Source organism: Gymnoscopelus braueri (assembly GCF_963280865.1).
Source record: "Gymnoscopelus braueri genome assembly, chromosome: 15".
NCBI lineage: Eukaryota > Metazoa > Chordata > Actinopteri > Myctophiformes > Myctophidae > Gymnoscopelus > Gymnoscopelus braueri.
In genome coordinates this window covers 35,592,140-35,614,392 of record NC_137620.1, presented here as the reverse complement: position 1 = coordinate 35,614,392, position 22,253 = coordinate 35,592,140, and the positions used below count along the sequence as shown (strand labels likewise).

Genomic DNA, 22,253 nt, shown 5'->3' with positions numbered 1-22,253 from the left:
AACAGAACACAGGAGTGTGTCTAGTGCGCGCGCCTGTGTGTGTGTGTGTGTGTGTGTGTGTGTGTGTGCGACTGTGTGTGTGTGAGTGTGACAGAGGGTGACGGAGAGGTGGAAAATGAAAAACGGCAGAAATTCAGAGAAGAACAGCAAGGAAGGAGGGGGGGGGTACAAAAAAAAGAGAGAGAGAGAGAGAGAGGAAAAACAAGCAAAGAGAGAGAGGCCACCGGGAGGACAGGGAGGATGGAGGGCAGTCTGTGGTCACCCTCACATTTATCATCTGTCACTACGGCCGACATACCGAGATATAATATCGCACTATAGTAACACACTATAACACACATATATACGACGCAGAAACCACCCCGTGTCCATTAACACCCATGAGGACTATATAAAACGTAAGGAAGCTGTTGAATGTGCACATACAGTAGACCATTGGTTCTCAAAGTGGGGTCCCCCGGGGGTCCTTGGGGGGGGGGGGGTACCAGGGGGTCCCCAGCAAAATGTGTTAATATAGCATCACACAACCATTTCAACCCTTAACCATTATGTCATACTTTTGGCTATTCGAAAATAACAAATATACAATCTCATAGCGCGGCACCGAGTGCCGCGCTATGAGCTTGTAGATCTGTTTTTTTTTTTTTATTATTTGAAAAATCTCAACAATGTTTGGAACATTTAGATTTTTTTTTCACATACTGCAAGTCTTCTATTCTGGGGGTCCCTGCAACAATACTTTTGAGATGGGGGTCCGCGACCAAATGCATATAATTTTGGGGGTCCTTGACATGAAAAAGTTTGAGAACCACTGACATAGACGTTACGTTCCGTTACCCCTGATTTATGCGCAGTATGTGTGCGCAGTGTCGAAAAATAGCCGATAAAATAGCCGATCTGCAAGCTCACAACCCCGTCGGTTGAGCGACACCGTTATATAAAGTCTGAGGGCTTTATAACAGCGCGACACAGCGATCGTCTCTGTCGGGTGGAAACCTCATCTGTCCAAAACTATTACTTTTCGGGATTAAAATAAAAAAATTGCAAAAGTAGCATATCTACAAGCTAGGAACGCGTCGCGAACTTTGGATGCTTTTGTGTGACGCTGTAGTATGATCAAGAAGGGTATTTATTTATGGAAAAATAAGTTTGAATATGGAGATAGGAGGTTTCTGGCCGACAGCAACCCTACAGACAGAGAACGGAGGAGGCCAGGCGTTGATTCATGGCTGCTGCCGTCCTCGCGGTGAAGCCTCAATTTTTGATCCATCCTCTGAATGAGTTTTTTTTTTTTTTTCTTTCTTTGCACTCTCCTTGCGGCATTAACTCTTTGAGAACGGGAACGGTTTTAATATTTCTTTGGCTATATAAAAAAATAGCAGATATACAAGCTCATAGCGCGGCACCGAGTGCCGTGCTATGAGCTTGTATATCTGATTTTCTTTTTTAATTTAGATTTTTTTTTAGCAAATCTTTGAATATATTTTAAAGCGAACATTTGTAACTCTGTTACGACTTCTGGGGGTCCCTGGAACAAAATATTTTGAGATGGGGTCCACGGCCAAATATATATATATTTTTTACTTTTAGGATTTAGAAGACATTTGTAGAATCCCCCAGAAACAAAGATTTGAGTAAAAAATCACGTATCTTCAGCTCATAGCGCGGCACTCGGTGCCGCGCTATGAGCTTGTATATCTGCTATTTTTGAATAGCCCAAAGAAATCAAAAAATGACACAGATGCGTTCCCGGTGTTTAACAGGTTAAATTGGACGAGGAGGAGTAGGACGACGAGACAGCGACGGGCATGAAGCAGCGAGAGCGAGCAAGAGAGGAGGAGGGAAGGAAAAGGTAGTGAAAGACGGGAGGAAAAGAACGTACACAATGGAAAGAGAGACGGACCGGCGGCGAGTGAGTGAGAGAGAGAGAGAGAGATTCCGCGAGGCTATAGCCACCGAGAGAGGCTCAACACCTGGTTTATTGCTTTGTGAAGTCAAGGTGTTGTGTGATGAGGCCGCGTAAGCCTTTGTTGTCCGCCATGCTGCCTGGGAGACAGAATGCCTCCGTGTCTGTCTGTCTGTCTGTCTGTCTGTCTGTCTGTCTATGGAACACAAAGCCTTATGATGTGCATAGCTTTGATGCTACTATTGTACATCCCGCAAATAAATAGACTATTTCATGTTTGAAAAATACAAAAAGGCAGGAGTATATTTTTGCACACAGCTATATGGTGGGAGATATACAATCTGAGAAGGGTTTACTTTGGCTCTTTTTTTTAACGGCACGGCTCTGCAGGACACCAGCCATTTATGAGAGGGTCGGTCTGTGGGTCAGTGAGTCTGTGTGTGTGTGTGTGTGTTTGTGTATGTGTGTGTTCGGATCGAATATTGCAAACCGCTGAACCGATCAAAGTTTTTTGCTAGTAAGTGAAAGAAGTATACCACTATTATCCTTTTTTTCTCCCACATCTGTTTTATACTTAACTTTCATTGTACAATGATGGTCAATGGGGCACGGATAGGGGTTAATGTGCAGTCATACATCATAGATACAGGTACGTCAGACAGGATGGCTCACATGGAGGCCGAGATCCATATGGGACGATACCATTCACATGTGGATCCCCAAGTCCACATGGGAACCACATACAACTGAAATATGTACAAAGTGTTGTGTCCAGCCAGTGTTGCCAGATTCTGTGAGAGAAACAAGCAACCAGGTCTAGGAAAACCGGCCCAAACGAAGCGACTATGGGCCACATGAGCATTTTAACATATACATCAGCTATTGGAAAATAGCAGATCTACAAGCTCACAACGCGTCGCGATGTAGATTGCCTATTTTCAAATAAAATCTTGCGGGGAAATTATTATAAGCAGATCCAGCGTGCTTCAGCCAGTTGAAGGTGCAGTAGAAGGGCTCGTCGGTGCTCAACAGGGACAACTTGAAACAGAGAGAATAATACCGTTGACTCTGAGGAAGACGCGAGTGGAAACGTCAGTCACCCCTGAACAATAATAAATAGGTGCAGACCAGTCGAGTGCTCCAGTGTTTTATTTGGGTAGTCTCTCCTGTGCCCAGGTATTACACAACTGATATATATATTTGTATTATGGGAAAATGGGCCAAAATGTCCATTGAACACAGTATGGATAAGCAGGACATGTAGTTTGTCCTTCCTGCTGCCCTAAAGGTTTACTATGGAGCAGGGGTTCCTTACTGTTCCATGCCAAGGATCTTCAAATAGCCATAGCCTCTGACTATGCACCCCCCCCCCCACACACACACACACACACACTGTGAAATGGCTTTAAAAATAAAATGTAAATAGCAACAAAGCCAATCTACAAGCTCACAATGCATGCATTACATTGCGAGCGTGTAGATCTGCTATTTTCGCTATTTTCCCAAATAAATGTAAAGTTACTGATTTTTTGATTTTTTGATTTCTTTGGCTATTCAAAAATAGCTGTTTTTTTTTTTTAATCGTGGACATTTGTGCAAATCTTTGAATATATTTTATGTTTTAAAGAAAACATTTGTAACTCAAATCTTTGCTTCTGGGGGGATTCTACGAATGTCTTCTAAATCCTAACAGTTTTTCAAAAACACTTATGCTGCTATAATATCAGTGGTTCTGAAACTTTTTTCATGTCTGTCTGATTGATTGATTGAATATTTTATTAGGCAAAAAAATGTAAAACAGCACAGTTACATTTAAAATACTTTGTCTAACAGGTCCGTTCATAAAAGTCCTTGCGGACTTGTTTCCAATGAGGGCCTTGGTATTCAATTCATATACAATAGCATGTCAAGGACCCCGAAAATTCAATGTATTTGGCCGAGGACCCCCATCTCAAAATGTTTTGTTCAAGGGACCCCCAGAAGCAAAGATTTGAGTTACAAATGTTCGCTTTAAAAATATGTATTTTCAAAAGGTTTGCAAAAAAAATAATCACGATAAAAAAAAAAAATTTGCAGATCTACAAGCTCATATGAGCTTGTAGTACTGCTATTTTTACCAGGTGCTCGAAGAGCGCCTGAGTCTATAAACAGTCATCTTACATAATCGTCATCTTACATAATTTGCATCATCTTCGACATATTCGCAACATGTTTTCAATCATTGGCTGTCCTGGCTGTCCTTCACTCCTTTAAAGCCAATGGGGACACTTCCCCGTTTTGCCTGTCCTTTAAGCCAATGGGGAGACGGCCCGTCCCCCGCAGTAACCGCCCTCCGCTCCCTTCCTTCAACACTGCAACAGTTGCAGACAGTGCAACTTGGCCTCAGGCAACAGTGTTAGCCCAAATGCTAGGGTGCTTCATTAGACCTAGTTTGGCTATTAAGTTATTATTTGGCCATGTTCACCCTGACTTTAATCTTCGCTAGTGTTGGGAAGACCCGTGTGGTGTCTAAAAATGTTGCCACCACTTATATAAAAAACATTATTAGCGTTTGATTAATGACTCCTGCTTTACTTTACTGACTACTGGGGATATCGCTGTTGTCGGGCAGAAACCTGGTCTATGAAAACAATCTCTCTCTCTCTCTCTCTCTCTCTCTCTCTCTCTCTCTCTCTCTCTCTCTCTCTCTCTCTCTCTCTCTCTCTCTCTCTCTCTCTCTCTCTCTCTCTCTCTCTCTCTCTCTCTCTCTCTCTCTCTCTCTCTCTCTCTCTCTCTCTCTCTCTCTCTCTCTCTCTCTCTCTCTCTCTCACACACACACACACACACACACACACACACACACACACACACACACACACACACACACACACACACACACACACACACACACACACACACACACACACACACACACACACACACACACACACACACACACACACACACACACACACACACACACAGTATAATATGACTTGTCATGTCCTTCTTGTTTTAATAGCCAAAGAAATCTAAAAATGACACAGATTTTTTTCCCAGGTCTTAATGGCTTAAATGGCCTTGCTTGCGCCCCCCGGCAGCCCAGCTGGGAGGGCGCCCGCCAACCCCCCACTTTGAAAGCCACTGTTACTAGAATGTCTCTCTCGTTGCTCTGTGCGGGGAGAGACCGAGATACCACACAGGAAAGAGGAATGAGTGTAATGTCTAAATTGGACAGCGGCAGCTTAGGAAGGAGAACAGCACTGTACCGCTGCATTTCTGGCTCCTGTGGAGGTGGTGACAATTTGCTGATGGATTTTCAATTTTTGGTTATGTTCTGCACCATTTGCTAGATCAATCCATTTGTACTTTTTTTCCCCTCCCCCCCTGAGAGGAGCTGAACTTCCCCTGGCTGATGCCCAATTTTTGAGGGGAATTTTTTTTTGCAATGCTGGGATTCCCGCAGGGACCAATAAGCCATTAAGTCCGGGAACGCGTCTGTGTCACTTTAGATTTCTTTAGGCTATTCGAAAATAGCAGATATACAAGCTCATAGCGCGGAACCGAGTGCCGCGCTATGAGCTTGTAGATCTGCTATTTTTGAAAAAAAAAAGTTGTGAATGTGTGAAAATCTTTGAATATAAATATACATTTTTAACTAAAATCTTTGCTTCAGGGGGTCCCTGGAACAAAACATTTTCAGATGGGGGTCCGCGGCCAATGACATAATTTTGGGGGTCCTTGACATGAAAAAGTTTGAGAACCACTGTTTTTGTAAAAAAAAATAAAACTGTTAGGATTTAAAAGACATTTGTAGAATCCCCCAGAAGCAAAGATTTGCGTTAAAAATGTTCGCTTTACAAAAAATTATTAAAATAATATATAATAATAATATATGTCGGTTTGCACATATTTTCACGATTTTTTCAAAAATAGCAGATCTACAAACTCATAGCGCGGCACTCGGTGCCGCGCTATGAGCTTGTATATCTGCTATTTTTGAATAGCCCAAAGGAATCTAAAAAATTACACACAGATGCGTTCCCGGTTTCAATGGGATAAATGAGATTCCAAGCAGTCACAGTGTTGTTATGCTGACGACTACTTCTTCTCACAGCGTTTCACCAGTTCTCCTCCGGCATCAAGTTGTGGGGAAAACGTTGTGTGTACTGGTGCCAGAGATAGTGAGGTATGTTCAGGTGCGTCGGGTGCGCCTTCCACACGCTCCATTGATGCAGCCTCTCTCTCGCACCTCTATCCAACACTCCTGCGCTGGAGCAGCAGCAGCTAGCAGTGCTTTTGAAAACGTCTATACCTATCGTCAACGTCGGCTGGAAACCTCATATGTCTAAAAAAACACACCAGTGTGAAGTGGGCAGTGTGGTCACAGTGGTCATCACAGTGATGGAAGTTCACTTAAAGAAAAGTAATATTGTGGACCAACCATTGTACACCCCTAACTTAAAAAAACCCATAAATGTGTTTTTTTTAAGTGCATAGTCCTATTTATAGGGCTATGCACATGTGTCATGTTTCACTAGCCAATCACAGTCCTGAATAGACTGTGATTGGTTAGGGGGGTACACTGGTGGCCAATCACAGTGCAGGGTTGGGGGGGTGCAATCGAATGTCGATGTCCAAACCTCACATATAGGGGCGGTTTCACCGCCCAAAAAACTGTCCTTTTCAGGAGATGGGAGAGAGAACCGTGTGTTCCAATGGACGCAATGTAATTATTATTTAGTCACAAGCTCTTATTAACCGATTAACCCCCGGGAACACATCTGTGTAACCACTTAAACCATTATTTAATACTTTGACTATACAAAAATAGCAGATCTACAAGCTCATAGCGCAGCACCGAGTGCTGCACTATGAGCTTGTTGATCTGCTATTTTTGAAAAATCATGAAAATGAGTGCAAATCTTTGAATATATATATATTTTTAAAGCGAACATTTCTAACTCAAATCTTTGCTTCTGGGGGGGTCCCTGGAACTACATATTTTGAGACGAAGGTCCGCGGCCAAATACATATATTATATATATATATATATATAATACTTTTCAATGGTTAAATATCCTATAATTTCAAATGGTCTACTGGGAGAGCCACGGTGCACGGTCACTGTGACTCAGCAGCAGAGCACAAAAGGCACACAGACAGGAGGGTACAACGGGTACTCTGACAAAGCCTTCCACACTATGACTCAGGCATATTGTTCGGCTCTGCGGTACGACGTAGAGGTGTGTGCGGCCCCGAACTCTAGTTTATAAAACCCAGAGTCTTAACCACTTTGTCAACATGGCGTCCCTATTTTGGGCATAAGCAAAGATTTTCCAAACTTTAAGACGATGTCAGATAATAATATAGCAGATGGACCAGCTCACAATGGTAATAAAAAAAACAGGGCATCAATTATGAAAAATACGAAAAAAGGAGATACAAGGTTTCTGCCCCGACAGCAACGTTATAATCCTTGAATTTTCGGTCACGGTATCGTTTCCTCCTGTTCTGCCGGGTCTCCTTTTTCTATACCTCTCCTCTTCTCCCTCTCTGCTTCCCTTTGTCACTACGTCTCGTTCCTTCTCCTTTTTTTTCTCTTTCCCGTCTGTGTCAACCCGCTGCGTGTTGTTTTTCTATATACTGTATGCTATGCAGTGGTGGAAAAAGTACTCACATTTTGTACTTACAGTAAGTAAAAGTATCAATAATCAAAATCTACAAAGGAACTAGTAACTATTACAAGTTTTCAAATAATTGTAGTGGAGTAAAAGTACAATATTTGCCTCTGAGATGTAGTGGAAAAATTGGAAATACTCCAATAAAGTAAAAATAACTCAAAATTGCACTTACTGTAAGTACAGTACTTGAGTAAAGTACTTTGTTACTTTACACCACTGACTGTATGCCGTTAATACTGTATTCTAGCAGTGGAGGAAGTTCATGGCGGTGTACAGCACCTTTCCTTTAGCCCTCTGAGCCCAACGTTTCCCCTGCTCTTCTTCTTCTTCTTACCCAGAGGCTAACCCAGTCTCTCCTCTTCCTCCCCCCCGGTTCCCCTCTTGCCCTGTGGCTGAACTCAGTGTGTGGACTGGCTGTGATATTAGGCTGTGCAGGGTGACAGCCCTTCCTCGCCGGTGTGATATCTGAATGTTGGAGAAAAACAGATCCCGCCTCTCTTTACTTTAACACTCTCTGCCTCCCTCACAGCATCACTCCATCCTCCCCCCCCCCCCCCCCCGCCAGTCGCAGAGCGAGAGGAGAGGAGGGGAGGGGCGTTCATATATTTTTCAAAAGGTGGCCGTCTTTCTCCCGAGGCATTTAGAGTTCATGGCCCCCTCGGAAATTCTTATAAATAAAGGAAAGCGTAAAGTCAAACACAAGTCGATTGGACTGGAGCTTTTTGTGTGAGTGGGGAGAATAAACACTCGCACAAACAATTTCTGACGAAAATGCGGAGACCCTTAGTCATGCAGCGTCCATACAGTGGTTATCTGTTCGTTCATGCGCGATCTTCAAACGGCCGACTATTGCCGCCTATTGGACCTCAGAGGTACCTAAACGTACCTTTAAAAGTTGACGCCCACAGAATCTTAGCTCCTCCTTTTGCAAGGATTAGAACGTTTAGTGTGGCCATTCAGCCACAAGGTGGCGCTTGGTATCAAAATTAAAAAAGTTAAAGTACTCGTTATAAAGGAAGTCCAGTTTCACATGTTATGTTAAAATTGAAAATAGCAGATCTACAAGCTTACAACATGTAGCTTAGTTCTGCTATTTTTAAAATAGACAAAGTTTATATAAGACTGAAGTGGTTAATGTATGTTTTGGAGCGTGGGCGAGAAATCGGAGGCCTCTTTGAGCAACCCAACATCTTGACACTGGACGCCTCTAACGCAGTGGTTCTCAAAGTGGGGTCCCCCCCCCAGGGGTGGTACTAGGGGGTCCCCAGCAAAATGTGTTAATAAAGCGTCGCAATCATTTTAAGTAGCGTGGCACCGAGCGCTATGAGCTTGTAGATCTGCTATTTTTTGAAAAATCGTGAAAATGTGTGCAAATGTTTGAATTTATATTTTTTTAAAGCAAACATTTGTAACTCAAATCTTTGCTTCTGGGGGTCCCTGTAACAAAACATTTTGAGATGGGGGTGGGTGGCCAAATACATATCATTTTGGGGTTCCTTGACATGAAAAAGTTTGAGAACCACTGCTCTATGGGTATCATTTGTTGACTGACACGCGTTGCACCGTCTCAACATTATCTCTTGGAAACGTTTTAGAGTATTAAGCCAAATGTATACTTTGTTGATGGTGTCACGTACTCTCAAAAAAAATAGCCAATCTACAAGCTCACAAAGTGCTGCGGCCGCGAGCATTGTGTGAGCTTGCAGATCGGCCATTTTGGCCGGTGTGGCAACACCGTCGTACGGTATGGCACAGAGCATAAACGGGGGCATTTAAGCTCCCTTTCCTCTCCCCCCCCCGGTCTCACCCTGCCCCGCCCCCGGCCATCGATCGGGAACTAAGCGTTGTCTTTAATTGGTTGGACGAGGTCGATTGCCCGTGCAGACGGCGAGAGGCCCGGAGGAGAGGCTAGACCGGCTCCGTTTCTGGCGTGTGTGTGTGTGTGTGTGTGTGTGTGTGTGTGTGTGTGTGTGTGTATGTGTATGTGTGTGTGTGTGTGTGTGTAAGAGAGAGAGAGAGAGAGAGAGGGGCCCCTCAGGCGTTTCTCTAAGAGCAATCATAGTAATGAAGTGAAAGTCAGCCGCGCACAAAGATCACTGACCAAATGACTGACTGGCAAGTGGAGAAAACAAACAACTTCTGACATGCTGTCTCCTCTCTCTCTTTAGTAACACTCACTTTTGACCTCGTGTGCTCTCTCTTCCTCCTCGTCTACATTTAAACCATTTAGATCGGGAAGGCATCTGTGTGTCATTTTTAGATTTCTTTGGCCGTTCAAAAATTGCAGATATACAAGCTCATAGCGCGGCACCGAGTGCCACGCTATGAGCTTGTAGATCTGCTATTATTTTTAAATAATTTTTAAATATACATTTTTTATGTATATTTTTTAAAGCAGGGACCTCTAGAAGCAAAGATTTCTGTTACACATTTTTGTTACAAATATATATTCAAAGATTTGCAAACATTTTCACGATTTTTCAAAAATAGCAGATCTACAAGCTCATAGCGCGGCACTTGGTGCCACGCTATGAGCTTGTAGATCTGCTATTTTTTGAATAGCCAAAGTAATCTAAAATGACACAGATGCGTTCCCGGTCCTAATGGGTTAAACCACAGAAGTTGTCTGATGATTATTATTATTAATTCAGCTTTGAAGCTGCAGTCCATCATTTTCATGTCCTACCCAGGATTTGAACCCAGGTCTCCCAACTAGAACGGCAATATTCTTACTGTACAGCTGTAACGGAAAGCTTGTTTGAGCACAGGATAAATTGTACTTTGAGCTTCATGCAGTACCTCTTGTCAACCTATAGTGGCCGTATAGCTGCCCACAGGATATAGATTTCTCAGTAGAAGAACAGTTAGACCAACTACAACCACCGCAGTTGTGTTAGTTATATTGAATTAACATACCATACCGATTGGAAGGTTTATTCGCTAACAAAATGTATGGATTGCAGCAGGTTGGGTCAGTCGGTTGGTCCATACAACACTTTGTTCCAAAATAAGATATCTCAAAAACTCTTGGCTGGATTCCCTGGAGGATGAAATTACTCATTTCCATTACCCTCATGGCCTTTTCTTTCCTCTAGTGCCACCTCGAGGTAGTGGAGGACTCCAAATATCTCGGTGCCTGGACTGCTTGGATGGAACAGGATCTGAAGGTCCGGAGGGCACTTTGCCTTGCATGGGATGAGGAGTGTGTGGAAATGTGACATGGCAGGTGACCTCAAGAGAGCTGTTTCGTGGCTACAGTGGAGTCAGTATTGCTGTACGGGGCTGAGACATGGACGCTCACAGTATACAGCAGGAAAAGTGTGGAGGGCAGCGATTCAGGAGTCCCAAAGTCCCAAGTCGGTGTTGGCTAGTCCGCACTTTCACATTGCATCTGGTGCCTCCCTTATGCCAACAGTTCAACTTGCAAACAAGATATCTCACAAATTAATCTAATGAGTGTGTTGACAATCTGTGCGTAATCTCTCAAGAACAGATTCCGAGCTACGCTACTGCATCTGTCGGGAGGGCCATTCAGAACGTGTGAACGTTGGCCAACAAGTGGGCGGGCCTTAGATCAGGAAGCAACCCAATCAACCCAATCAAATGTAGTGGGCGGGATTTACATCTGTGCGTTAGCTTTTTTTAATGTGTTCCCACTGGAAACAAGCCCAAATACTCATTCAACAATGGCGCCCTCGGAGCCGACAACACCACGGAAAAGTTAGTGACATTTTAACTTGTTCTTCCATTATAGAAACAAGTGGGTTTATAACCAAAACGATCCATGTTCCGTGGGAAAAATGCTGTTAGTGTTCCGTGGGAGAAATGTTGTCAGTGGGAATGTCTATTGGGAGGTTCCCCCCAGAGTCAAATTCAAAGGAAAAAGGGCAGAGGGCGCAGTTTTTTCCTCTTTTTTTTTTGACGATGGGTTCCCAGATTGGTTGACATGCAACTTGAAACAGGGATTCCTCAGGCCAAAATGTACTTGTCAGTTTATGAAACCGAGACAATCGGATATTCTGGGCCAATGGAGAAAAAAGGTATTCTATATGCCCTTTGTAGCTTTTTATTTTTGGTACTTTCTTTTATTTCGTTCACAATAAGCACTAGGAGCAGAGCACGGCCTCTAGGGGCCGCTAGCGGGGCTTTTAGGCTCTTGTTCAGGGATGTCTGGCGACTTATTTTCCTGTCAGTTTGGTTTTCGGTGATGAGAATCTGGTGCGAGTGTAGCTTACTCTTGGGAGAGCCTGAGATGATGTAACGTGCCGCTCATGGCCACATGTTAAGAGGTTGTCAGCTGATAAGTATGGAGGCGCTTACGGTGATCTGTTTTGTCAGGGTGCAGTGGGAGAAGTACCTCAAAATTGTACTTTAAAGGGATAGTTCACCCCCAAAATGACTTTTTTTTCAATCGATTACACACACCCCATGGAGACTTGAATTCATGGAGAATGAAGATGTTTTAGTTTGTCGCATTCCTAAGCCAATAATTTTTAGCATCTTTTCGCCGGTTATCAAATGATTGGCTTAGGAATGCAACAAAAACAAAAAAAATCTGCATGAATTCAAGGCTTCATGGGGTGTGTAATTGATAGAAAATAAGTATTTTTTTGGGGGTGAACAATCCCATTCCCTTTATGTAGAGCAGGGGTCTTCAACAGGGGGTCCTCAGAGTTAATACAGGGGGTCCGCCAAATCTTTGTGTGATATGATTTTTTTTTTTTTGGGCGGTGAAACCGCCCCTATAAGTGAGATTTGGAAAAATGTACATTTTCCTGCGCTGAGATCTGGGCCCAGGAAATTTGTAGAATTATCCTGCGCTGTGATTGGCCAATCACAGTCTATTCAGGACTGTGATTGGCCAGTGTCACATGACACATGTGCATAGCCCTATATAAGCAACCATAACTCGAAAAAAACCAAAACTTGGTTTTTTTCGAGTTATGGTTTCGTCCATCATAAAGAGTGTTTCAATAAATGTATTTATCTTTTGTACATGATTGGTTGACTCCATTCAGTATTGTGATTAGCTAGCAAGACACCGCCCACTTCACACAGGGTGTGATTTTTTTACATTAACCACTTGAACCCTAGCATCCCTTTTCTGAGGAGAACTTTAGCCAAAAAATAGCAGATCTACAAGCTCACAACGCCTCGCGCTGCGAGGCGTTGTGAGCTTGTAGATCGGCTATTTTTGGCAAAGAGTTATAGGTGTAGAGGGGAAAAAAGAGCAGCAAAAGTTTAGCTAAAACACGATTTTATACAATATGGAGGGGGTCCCTGCTTCATCTCTCTCTCAGCTAGGGGGTCCTTGGCCTGAAAACGTTGAAGACACCTGATGTAGGAGTACTTGAGTAAATGTAATTGAGTTACTTTGCACCATGTGAGTATAGTTTGCCATTGGGAGAGCCTGAGATGATGTAACTTGCCAGTCAAGGCCACATGTCAGAGGTTGTCAGCTGATAAGTACGCCAGGAGGTGCTTACAGTGTGATGTGCTTTGTGTCAGTGCGTTGGTGCGTTCAATATCCCTGTGATGTGAGCGCCCGCTCTCTCATCGGCTGTCATTACATTGAACTGCACTATAATGCCCCTATTTAGTGTGGGGCCAATCTGTCATTTCTATAGCAACAGAGGCAGGAGAGAGAGGGAGAGAGAGAGAGAGAGATAGAGATAGAGAGAGAGACTGTCGACGTTGCATTTTCATGAATTGTGGGGAATTTCAGGCCGTCTGTACTGGTGAAACACTGTTTAAAACTGCACACGTGCATGTTCGTACGTTTCTGCACAAAATATCCACGATATATTAAAGTATGTGTGCGTGTAATGTGCATACACTCTAATTGTATACACCCCCCCCCCCCAAACCTCTTTGCCGAAAATAGCCGATCTACAAGCTCACAACGCCTCACGCTGCAAGGCGTCGTGAGCTTGTAGATCTGCTATTTTCGGCTAATGTTCCCCTCAGAATAGGGATTCTAGGGTTCAAGTGGTTAATGTAAAAAAAAAATCACACCCTGTGTGAAGTGGGCGGTGTCTTGCTAGCTAATCACAATACTGAATGGAGTCAACCAATCATGTACAAAAAATAAATAAATGTATTGAAACACTCTTTATGAAAGTCATATTCCGATGTACAATGGTTAAAAATAGTGTCACATCACAGTGGTTTTAGATTAGTTTCGTCATATGTATCACTAGCCAATCACAGCATGTGTCTTGCTAGCTAATCACAATACTGAATGGAGTCAACCAATCATGTACAAAAGATAAATACATTTATTGAAACACTCTTTATGATGGACGAAACCATAACTTAAAAAAAACAAATTTATGGGTTTTTTTAAGTTATGGTTTCTTATATAGGGCTATGCACATGTGTCATGTGACACTGGCCAATCACAGTCCTGAATAGATTGTGATTGGCCAATCACGGTGCAGGGTTAGGCGGGTAAATTTTTGGCCAATCACAGCGCAGGATAATTGTACAAATTTCCAAACCTCACTTATAGGGGCGGTTTCACCGCCCAAAAACAAGACCAGGAGACCTGGTTCTGCCAGACCCAGAATGAAGTCCTAGTATGTAACACACCTACAAACCACTTTATAACTGAAAAGCATAAATCATTTTATCATTTTTGTGACATAATAATGATGTCATGAATAGTTCGTGACGAAAGGGGACGAAAGGGGGACAGACTTTTTTGGCTGGGGCCGGGGGACAAAGTGACCATGCCCATGTATGGAGAAAACAGATACAAAGCCTCATGTAAGCCCCGACCCCTTGGGTCTGGCAAAAATCACACCCAGTGTGAAGTGAGCGGTGTTATTTAGAAACAACAGTGGTCATCACAGTGATGGAAGCTCACTAAAAAAAAAAAAAATTGAATATATATAAATTGAAGTGCGTGGTGCTATTTATAGGTTATTAATTCCATCATGCGTCTCGCTAGCCAATCAAAGCAAAGGGTCTGAATAGAGTCAGCCAATAACGGTACAGCGAAAAGGGTGTGAATAGAGTCAGCCAATCACAGTACAGGGAAAGACACATTTTCACGACGGTCTTTTCACGACGGTCCCAAACCCACTTATAGGAGCGGCTACACCGCTCAAAAACGTCCTATCACAGAAAGATTTGGCCGCCCCCTGTAGTGACTCCCTAGGGATCCTATAGGGTGAGGACACCCTAGGGGTCCCTGTTGAAGACAACTGGTCTAAAAACTAAGCTCAAGAACCAGTAGAGAACCATACAGGGGCTGAGTGGGTTCTTTATACAACACCAGTGCTATATAGCACCTCAACCATACCCAATAAGAACCACTGAACAACCAATACATTTTTGTGTGTACAGCAGTGGTGGAAAAAGTACTCAAATGTCTTACTTAAGTAAAAGTATCAATGCTGCAATATAGAAATACTCTGTTACAAGTAAAACTCCGGAATTCAAAATGTACTTGAGTAAAAGAGCAAAAGTATTAGCATTAAAATGTACTTAAAGTACCAAAAGTAAAACTACTGATTATGCAGAATGTTCAAAATGTATTAAAATATTTTGAAAATAGCAGATCTACAAGTTCACAATGCGTCGCGATGCGACACATTGTGAGCTTGTAGATCGGCTATTTTCAAATGGCCAAAATATATATATAGGGCTGAAGTGGTTAATGTTTGTTGTGTGATAATAATCTAAATCTGCAAAGTAACTAGTAACTAAAGCTGTCAAATAATTGTAGTGGAGTAAAAGTGCAATATTTGCCTCTGAGATGTAGTGGAGTAGAAGTAAAAGTGCTGAAAATTGGAAATACTGAAGAAAGTGAAAACACCTAAAGATTTTACTTAAGTACAGTACTTGAGGAGATGTACTTTGTTACTTTACACCACTGGTGTACAGTGTGTGTGTGTGTGTGTGTGTGTGTGTGTGTGTGTGTGTGTGTGTGTGTGTGTGTGTGTGTGTGTGTGTGTGTGTGTGTGTGTGTGTGTGTGTGTGTGTGCGTGTGCGTGCGTGTGTGTGTGTTGCCGTACTTGCGGTGTATCTGGGCGGCGTGCTGGTAGAGGTCCTTCCAGTCCAGGCAGCACTGGATGCAGTGGTGGAGGGTCTGCCTGCTGGAGTTCACGAAGCCCTGGAAGATCCTGTCCAGAGAGATGCTCTGGCAGCACAGGCGGATGATCTCATTACCCATCTGTGTGTGACACAAGGGTCCAGATCAAAGACTTTGTTATTGCTACATCTTATCTACGAAGTACACACAACAGCACAATTGTGTTGCAGATTAAACTTTTTCATAGATTTCACAGATGGCTTCATTGACTATCATCAGTGTTGTGTAAATGTATGGGTTTGTTTTTCATTTCGGACATTTAAACACCTAAACCTTCAATACTTGGTACTTGATTTGCCCTCCCCCACCACGAAAATAGCCGATCTACAAGCTCACAACGCCTCGCAGCGCGAGGCGTTGTGAGCTTGTAGATCGGCTATTTTCGGCTAATGTTCCACAGAATAGAGATGCTAGGGTTGAAGTGGTTCATGTAAAAAAAAAAAAAATCCTATCAAAGATTTGACCGACCCCCTGGAGTAACTCTGAGGACCCCCTAGGGATCCCAGACCCCCTGTTGAAGACCCCTGACATAGAAATGAGAAATTTGACGTTTTTCTTTGACAAAATCGCAAGGTCATCGCTCACGGGCAGAAACCTTGGTATGTCCAAAACTGTTACATTTCAGGAATTGGCCCGTGTTCCAACGGATCCAATGCAGTTATCATTTAGTCACAAGCTCCTGTTGATACTTTCCATTGGTTGAATGTCTATAAAACTCAAAAGACAGACTAAACGTTCACTTACGAATATGTAACAAAAAAAGGCTGATTTACAAGTCACAAGCTCACGTGTAGTGAGCTTGTAGATCATCTATTTTCACTACATTCGTGCAAAACATAGTTTTAAGTTGAAATAAGGAGATACAAGGTTTCTACCAGACAGTGAATACACGGTACATGAACATTATATTTTTGTACTTATCCGTCGAGAGCGTATTTCCACTGTGGTTCTTTTTTTGTATAATAAAATATAGTAATAAACATAACAAAACAAATTGTACATTACAACAGAAAAAAAACTAAAACGTTGTCTCTCTCACACGGCTCTCCGCACAAGATAACAATATTAATGATGACCTTCTGTGGCTGCCGTCACAGACACCCCCCCATTTACAAGTATCAGTGGTGGAAAAAGTACTCAAATGTTTTACTTAAGTAAAAGTAGCGATACTGCAATGTAGAAGTACTCTGTTACAAGTAAGAGTACGGACTTCTACATCTACTTGAGTAAAAGTACAAAAGTATTGGTATCAAAATGCACTTAAAGTACCAAGAGTAAAAGTACTAAATGTTTGAAAATAGCCAATCTACAAGCTCACAACGCGAGCTTGTAGATCGGCTATTTTCAAATAGCCTCGGTATAAAACAGGGCTGAAGTGGTTAATGTATGTCTTATAATGTAATGATGTATATCTGCAAAGTAACTAAAGTTTTCAAATAAATGTAGTACAATATTTGCCTCTGAGATGTAGTGGAGTAAAAGTAAAAGTATTGGAAATTGGAAATACTCAAGTGAAGCACAAATACCTCAAAATTGTACTCAAGTACAGTACTTGAGTACATGTACTTAGTTACTTTCCACCACTGACAAGTATTACATGTTCAATGATGATCTATAGCAACCGCTCGCTGTTGTACACTACAACCAATGCAGAGCACGGCATTACAGCACAAACCCATTAACTACACAAGAGATAGACAGAATAACCCAGGCCGGACACATAGGTATTAGCCTATGATGATTTATACTCAGTGGTGTAAAGTAGCTAAGTACATTTACTCAAGTACTATACTTAAGTAAAATGTTTAGGTACTATTACTCTATTGGAGTATTTCCAATTGTCTATACTTTTACTTCTACTCCACTACATGTCAGAGGCAAATATTGTACTTTTACTCCACTACAATTATTTGAAAACTTTAGTTACTAGTTACTTTGCAGATATAAATTATTATATTATAAAACATACATTAACCACTTTAGCCCTATTTTATACCTAGGCTATTTGAAAATAGCAGATCTACAAGCTCACAACGCGTTGTGAGCTTGTAGATCGGCTATTTTCAAACATTTTAGTACTTTTACTTTTGATACTTTAAGTACATTTTGATGCCAATACTTTTGTACTTTTACTCAAGTACATTTTTTATTCCGGACTTTTACTTACTACATTGCAGTATTGATACTTTTACTTAAGTAAAACATTTGAGTACTTTTCCCACCACTTATACTTGGTTCTGCGCCGGTGTCGCGCGCACCGACAATAGCAGAGCTCACAACGCGTTGCACCGCGACGCGTTGTGAGCTTATAGATGTGTGGGTGAAGCGACGCAGCACACAAGCAGAGTATAAACCAGACATTAGTCGCTTCAGAGAACACATTGTTAGGTTTTTCTTTTTTTATGCTCCACAAGAAGATTCGACATTAACCCATTAAGGCCTGTGGGCCGATTCTACAAAATGTCTTCTAAATCCTAACAGTTTTCTGAAAAAAACCTATGTACTGTAGCTATATCAGTGGTGCTCAAAACTTTTTATGTCAAGGACCCCCAGAATTATATGCATTTGACCGCAGACCCCCCCCCATGTCAAAATATTTTGTTATAGGGACCCCCAGAAGCAAAGATGCGAGTTAAAAATGTTCGCATTAAAAATATAAATATTCAAAGATTTGCACGCATTTTTCACGATTCTTAAAAAATAGCAGATCTAGAAGCTCATAGGGCGGCACGAAGTGACGCGCTATGAGCTTGTAGATCTGCTATTTTTGAATAGCCAGAGAAATCAAAAAATGACACAAAATGCGTTCCCGGGTTTAACGGGTTAAATGAGGTGCGGAAACTGGTGGGAATTGAGTGGCTTTGGTGTGAACTCTGATACCATGGCCAATACGGAGAACGAATGAAGGTGATGAAGGTGGTTGTAATTAATGAAAATTTAAACTAAGGCTGGGCTGGGCATGACACACAGAAAAAAATACCATTTCGGGCTAATTGAAAAGAGGAAAACTTAATGAAAATACTCAACTTTTAACCCATTCAATCCGGGAACGCATCTGTGTCATTTTAGATGTCTTTGGCTATTCAAAAATAGCAGATCTACAAGCTCATAGCGCGGCACCGAGTGCCGCGCTATGAGCTTGTAGATCTGCTATTTTTGAGAATGTGTGCAAATCTTTGAATATATATTTTTTCAAAGCGAACATTTGTAACTCAAATCTTTGCTTCTGGGGGGTCCCTGGAACACAAATATTTTGACATGGGGGTCCGCGGCCAAATCCATATCATTGTGTGGGTCCTTGACATGAAAAAGTTTGAGAACCACTGATATAGAAACATTTTTTTTCAAAAAAAACTGCCTTAATGGGTTAAACTAATGCATTTGCCTCCAAAGTCAACTGAAAGCAGAAACTAGATGTCGCTCAGTAGAGACATCCGCCCGGGTGTCACAATGTGTTCAGAATGTTGTCAATCATTTTGGGTGTAATTTTCGCGAGAACAAACGAGATAAAAAATCGAATCATGTGGCTTTGAGGATCCACGTGGGAATGATGTGGCTCCAAATGTGGATCTGGGACTTGTGACAATCCTTCATGTATGACATGCATTTTATTTATAACGCACTTAACATTCTTACCAATCTCAAAGTGCTACAGGTTAAAAAGCATGGCATAAAAACAGCATAGGCAATCAAACAATTTCAAGGGACCAAACTAGGCTAGACTGAAAAAAAAAAAAAAAACTAGGTAGAAACAAAGGCCCAGGGAAAATTCCCCGGCACAAGACATTTTCAGGTGGGGGTCCATGGCCAAATACATATTAATTTCAGGGTTGTTAACATGACAACCGCTGGTCTATAACTTATCTAGACTAGTCCATACCCGGTGAAGTGCGCAGGCAAAAGTAGTTGTAAACGTGGGGTTATCCCGCGTCCCGTCGCAGTGCCCCCCCCCTCCATACGTGATACATATCACGTATGCACATACATTCGCAGTGAGATCAAAGAGTGCCGTAACTCTCTCAACAGGACTGGGCTGGTTGTTTATATAAAACTACTGTACTTAAGCCCCTATTTAAAACTACTTAAGCCCCTATTTAAAACTACTTAAGCCCCTATTTAAAACTACTTAAGCCCCTATTTAAAACTACTTACGCCCTATACTTCACTGCATGTTGAATAGCAAAAATAGCCAATCTACAAGGATTTTTTTTTAAACTTGACTTTTTTCCCTGTATAATGATATGCCCAAAGCAGGGACACCAGGGTGAAGTGTTTTTTTTTTTACAAAAAAAAGGTAAAAAGAAAAAAGATTAGAATACAAGGCCGAGTGCATGACAGCTTGAATCTGCTAAGTCTCCACTTTGATACCAAAGGGTCACACATGGTACAGACTTCAAATGACAGAACCAGCGCTTATTTTACACTTGAGGCACTTTCCTGTACAACATTTCGGCCTCAGCTGAATATTTCATCATATTCATGGACTTTAAGTCTCCAGATTGAAGTAGTTAGGTCTGCATATCCCCTACAGGTCCCAGCAGATGTTTGCACAGCAGAGTTAGGCACACATCTGTAACGATTCAGGGCGACACACGGGCGCACGCGTGTGCCACGCACGCACGCACGCACACCCACACACACACACACACACACACAGTATTTTACATGTACTGTACAGCCGTGCATGGCATTTACAAACATGCACCATTTAGGTATGCAAATACACACTCACACAAACCCTATCAGTGTTGGGCAGTAAAAGAAAGTATGAACTATAAACTATTACTGTAATATTATTACTTTCCCCAGTAACGAGTAGTATAAGGCATTACAATTGCCAAAACAGTAATAATTATACAGCTGTTACTAATCAAAATAACTCTGCATTACTTTTTTCATAGATTTTTTTATATACATATAGTATGTATACATTACATACAAAAGTATATATGAGAGGTTACAATGTGTGCAGTTTGACGATTGTTTTTTAATTATTGTTCCAACAAAGTGGATTCCTTTCTAAAAAAGGAGCAGGCTAAACACGTTTGTATTGTACATCACTTTTTTGGAATGGGGGTGAGTAGAGAAAGTAATATAGTAATATGACCAGTAACATAACTAATAACTACGAATAATTAAAGTCATTAAAATTGCTTTTTGAAGGAGTAATGACAGTAGTGAGATAATAGTAACTCATCACACTTCCTGAGTAATTTGCCCCACACCTAATTCTAGACAATTTCACTGACCCCCCACTAACGCTCGCACGCACACGCGCACACACACACACGCACACACGCACACACGCGTGTGTCTTTATAGCGCAGATGAGGGGAAAAGAGGTGATGTTTAAAGGAGGGTAATTCAAGCAGGATCACATTTCATAAAAGCCCCTTCTTGATGTGCTGGGTGTCAGTCAGGCATGGTGTCTGTGTGTGTGTGTGTGTGTGTGTGTGTGTGTGTGTGTGTAGAAGATGTAATTATTGGGGATGATGTGAACAGGGGTCCATGTGGAATGACAGCCTCCCTTTCATTTCTCTGATCATTGGTTTAATCCTGACAGAGGGGCTACGGAGCAGCCCGGCTCCCCGCCTGCATGCCTGGGTGCCCACACATACCGCCAGCGTGTGTGTGTGTGTGTGTGTGTGTGTGTGTGTGTGTGTGTGTGTGTGTGTGTGTGCGTGTGTGTATATCCGCACTTGTATTACTATACTTGTGAGTAGAATTTGAGAAAGACACACTGCGAGGACAATTTGCCTGGTCCTCGCAAGAAGTTGTTATATGGTTTAAAAAAGATTAGATCTTAATTAGGCTTACAATTAGGAAAATATTAAAAAGATTTGGGGTTAGACTTACCACTGATTTAAACTTAGTTGTGCACCGGTGTCGCGCACCGAAAATAGCCGATCTACAAGCCCACAACACGGCGCAGGGTGCTGCATTGTGAGGTTGTAGATCGGCTAATTTTGGCTTTAGTGTTCTTCGTTTCTTTTTTATACCAATCATAAAATCACTGTCCTAAAATGTTTATGTCCTCACAAGTACAGTAATGCAGTGGACCCCTCTAGACTGAGCTTCAATGTACCTTATTGAACAGTATATGTAAAAAAGGAAAAGATACTCCTGGAATATGCAATCATGTCATGTCAAACCGGTGGTGTACTTGTGTTTGTCTATTTTATTTTACTTCATTAAAATGTTCTTATTGTCTAACGTAATGTCTCTGTATTGTGGTTCCTGCTATTTTGTTGTTATGATTATGGTAGTCAAGCTGCCGAAATAATTAGTGGTTCTACACAAATTGTACGCTACAACAAATGTGAACTGTCAGAACCTCAATAATTTAACATTGAAAGAAACAACAACAAGTACAGTAATAGACATGCGTGTGTGTCTTTGCATGTGTAAATGTGCCATGGTGATACAAAGCGTGCGTGCATGTAATGTGTCTATGTGTATGTCTACTTGCGTGCACTGCATCTGAACATATCTTGTGTGAGTGTGTGTGTGCGTGCGTGCGCGTGCCAGCGTGCGCACATCATGAGCACTCACATGTGTCTCTGTCTAAGCGAGCATGCCAGTGCTC

The 22,253-nt window shown here is 42.0% G+C and overlaps 1 protein-coding gene across 1 annotated transcript in view; it reads right to left on the bottom strand.

Annotated features, from left to right (window-relative positions):
* Positions 1-22,253, bottom strand: part of dnah2 (dynein, axonemal, heavy chain 2) — a gene marked incomplete at both ends in the record, with an annotated part of 428,475 nt that overhangs the window by 385,502 nt on the left and 20,720 nt on the right. The window contains one exon of the mRNA XM_080450915.1: positions 15,591-15,748. Coding sequence (XP_080307041.1) covers positions 15,591-15,748 — 158 coding nt within the window. The remainder of the gene's footprint in view (positions 1-15,590; positions 15,749-22,253) is intronic.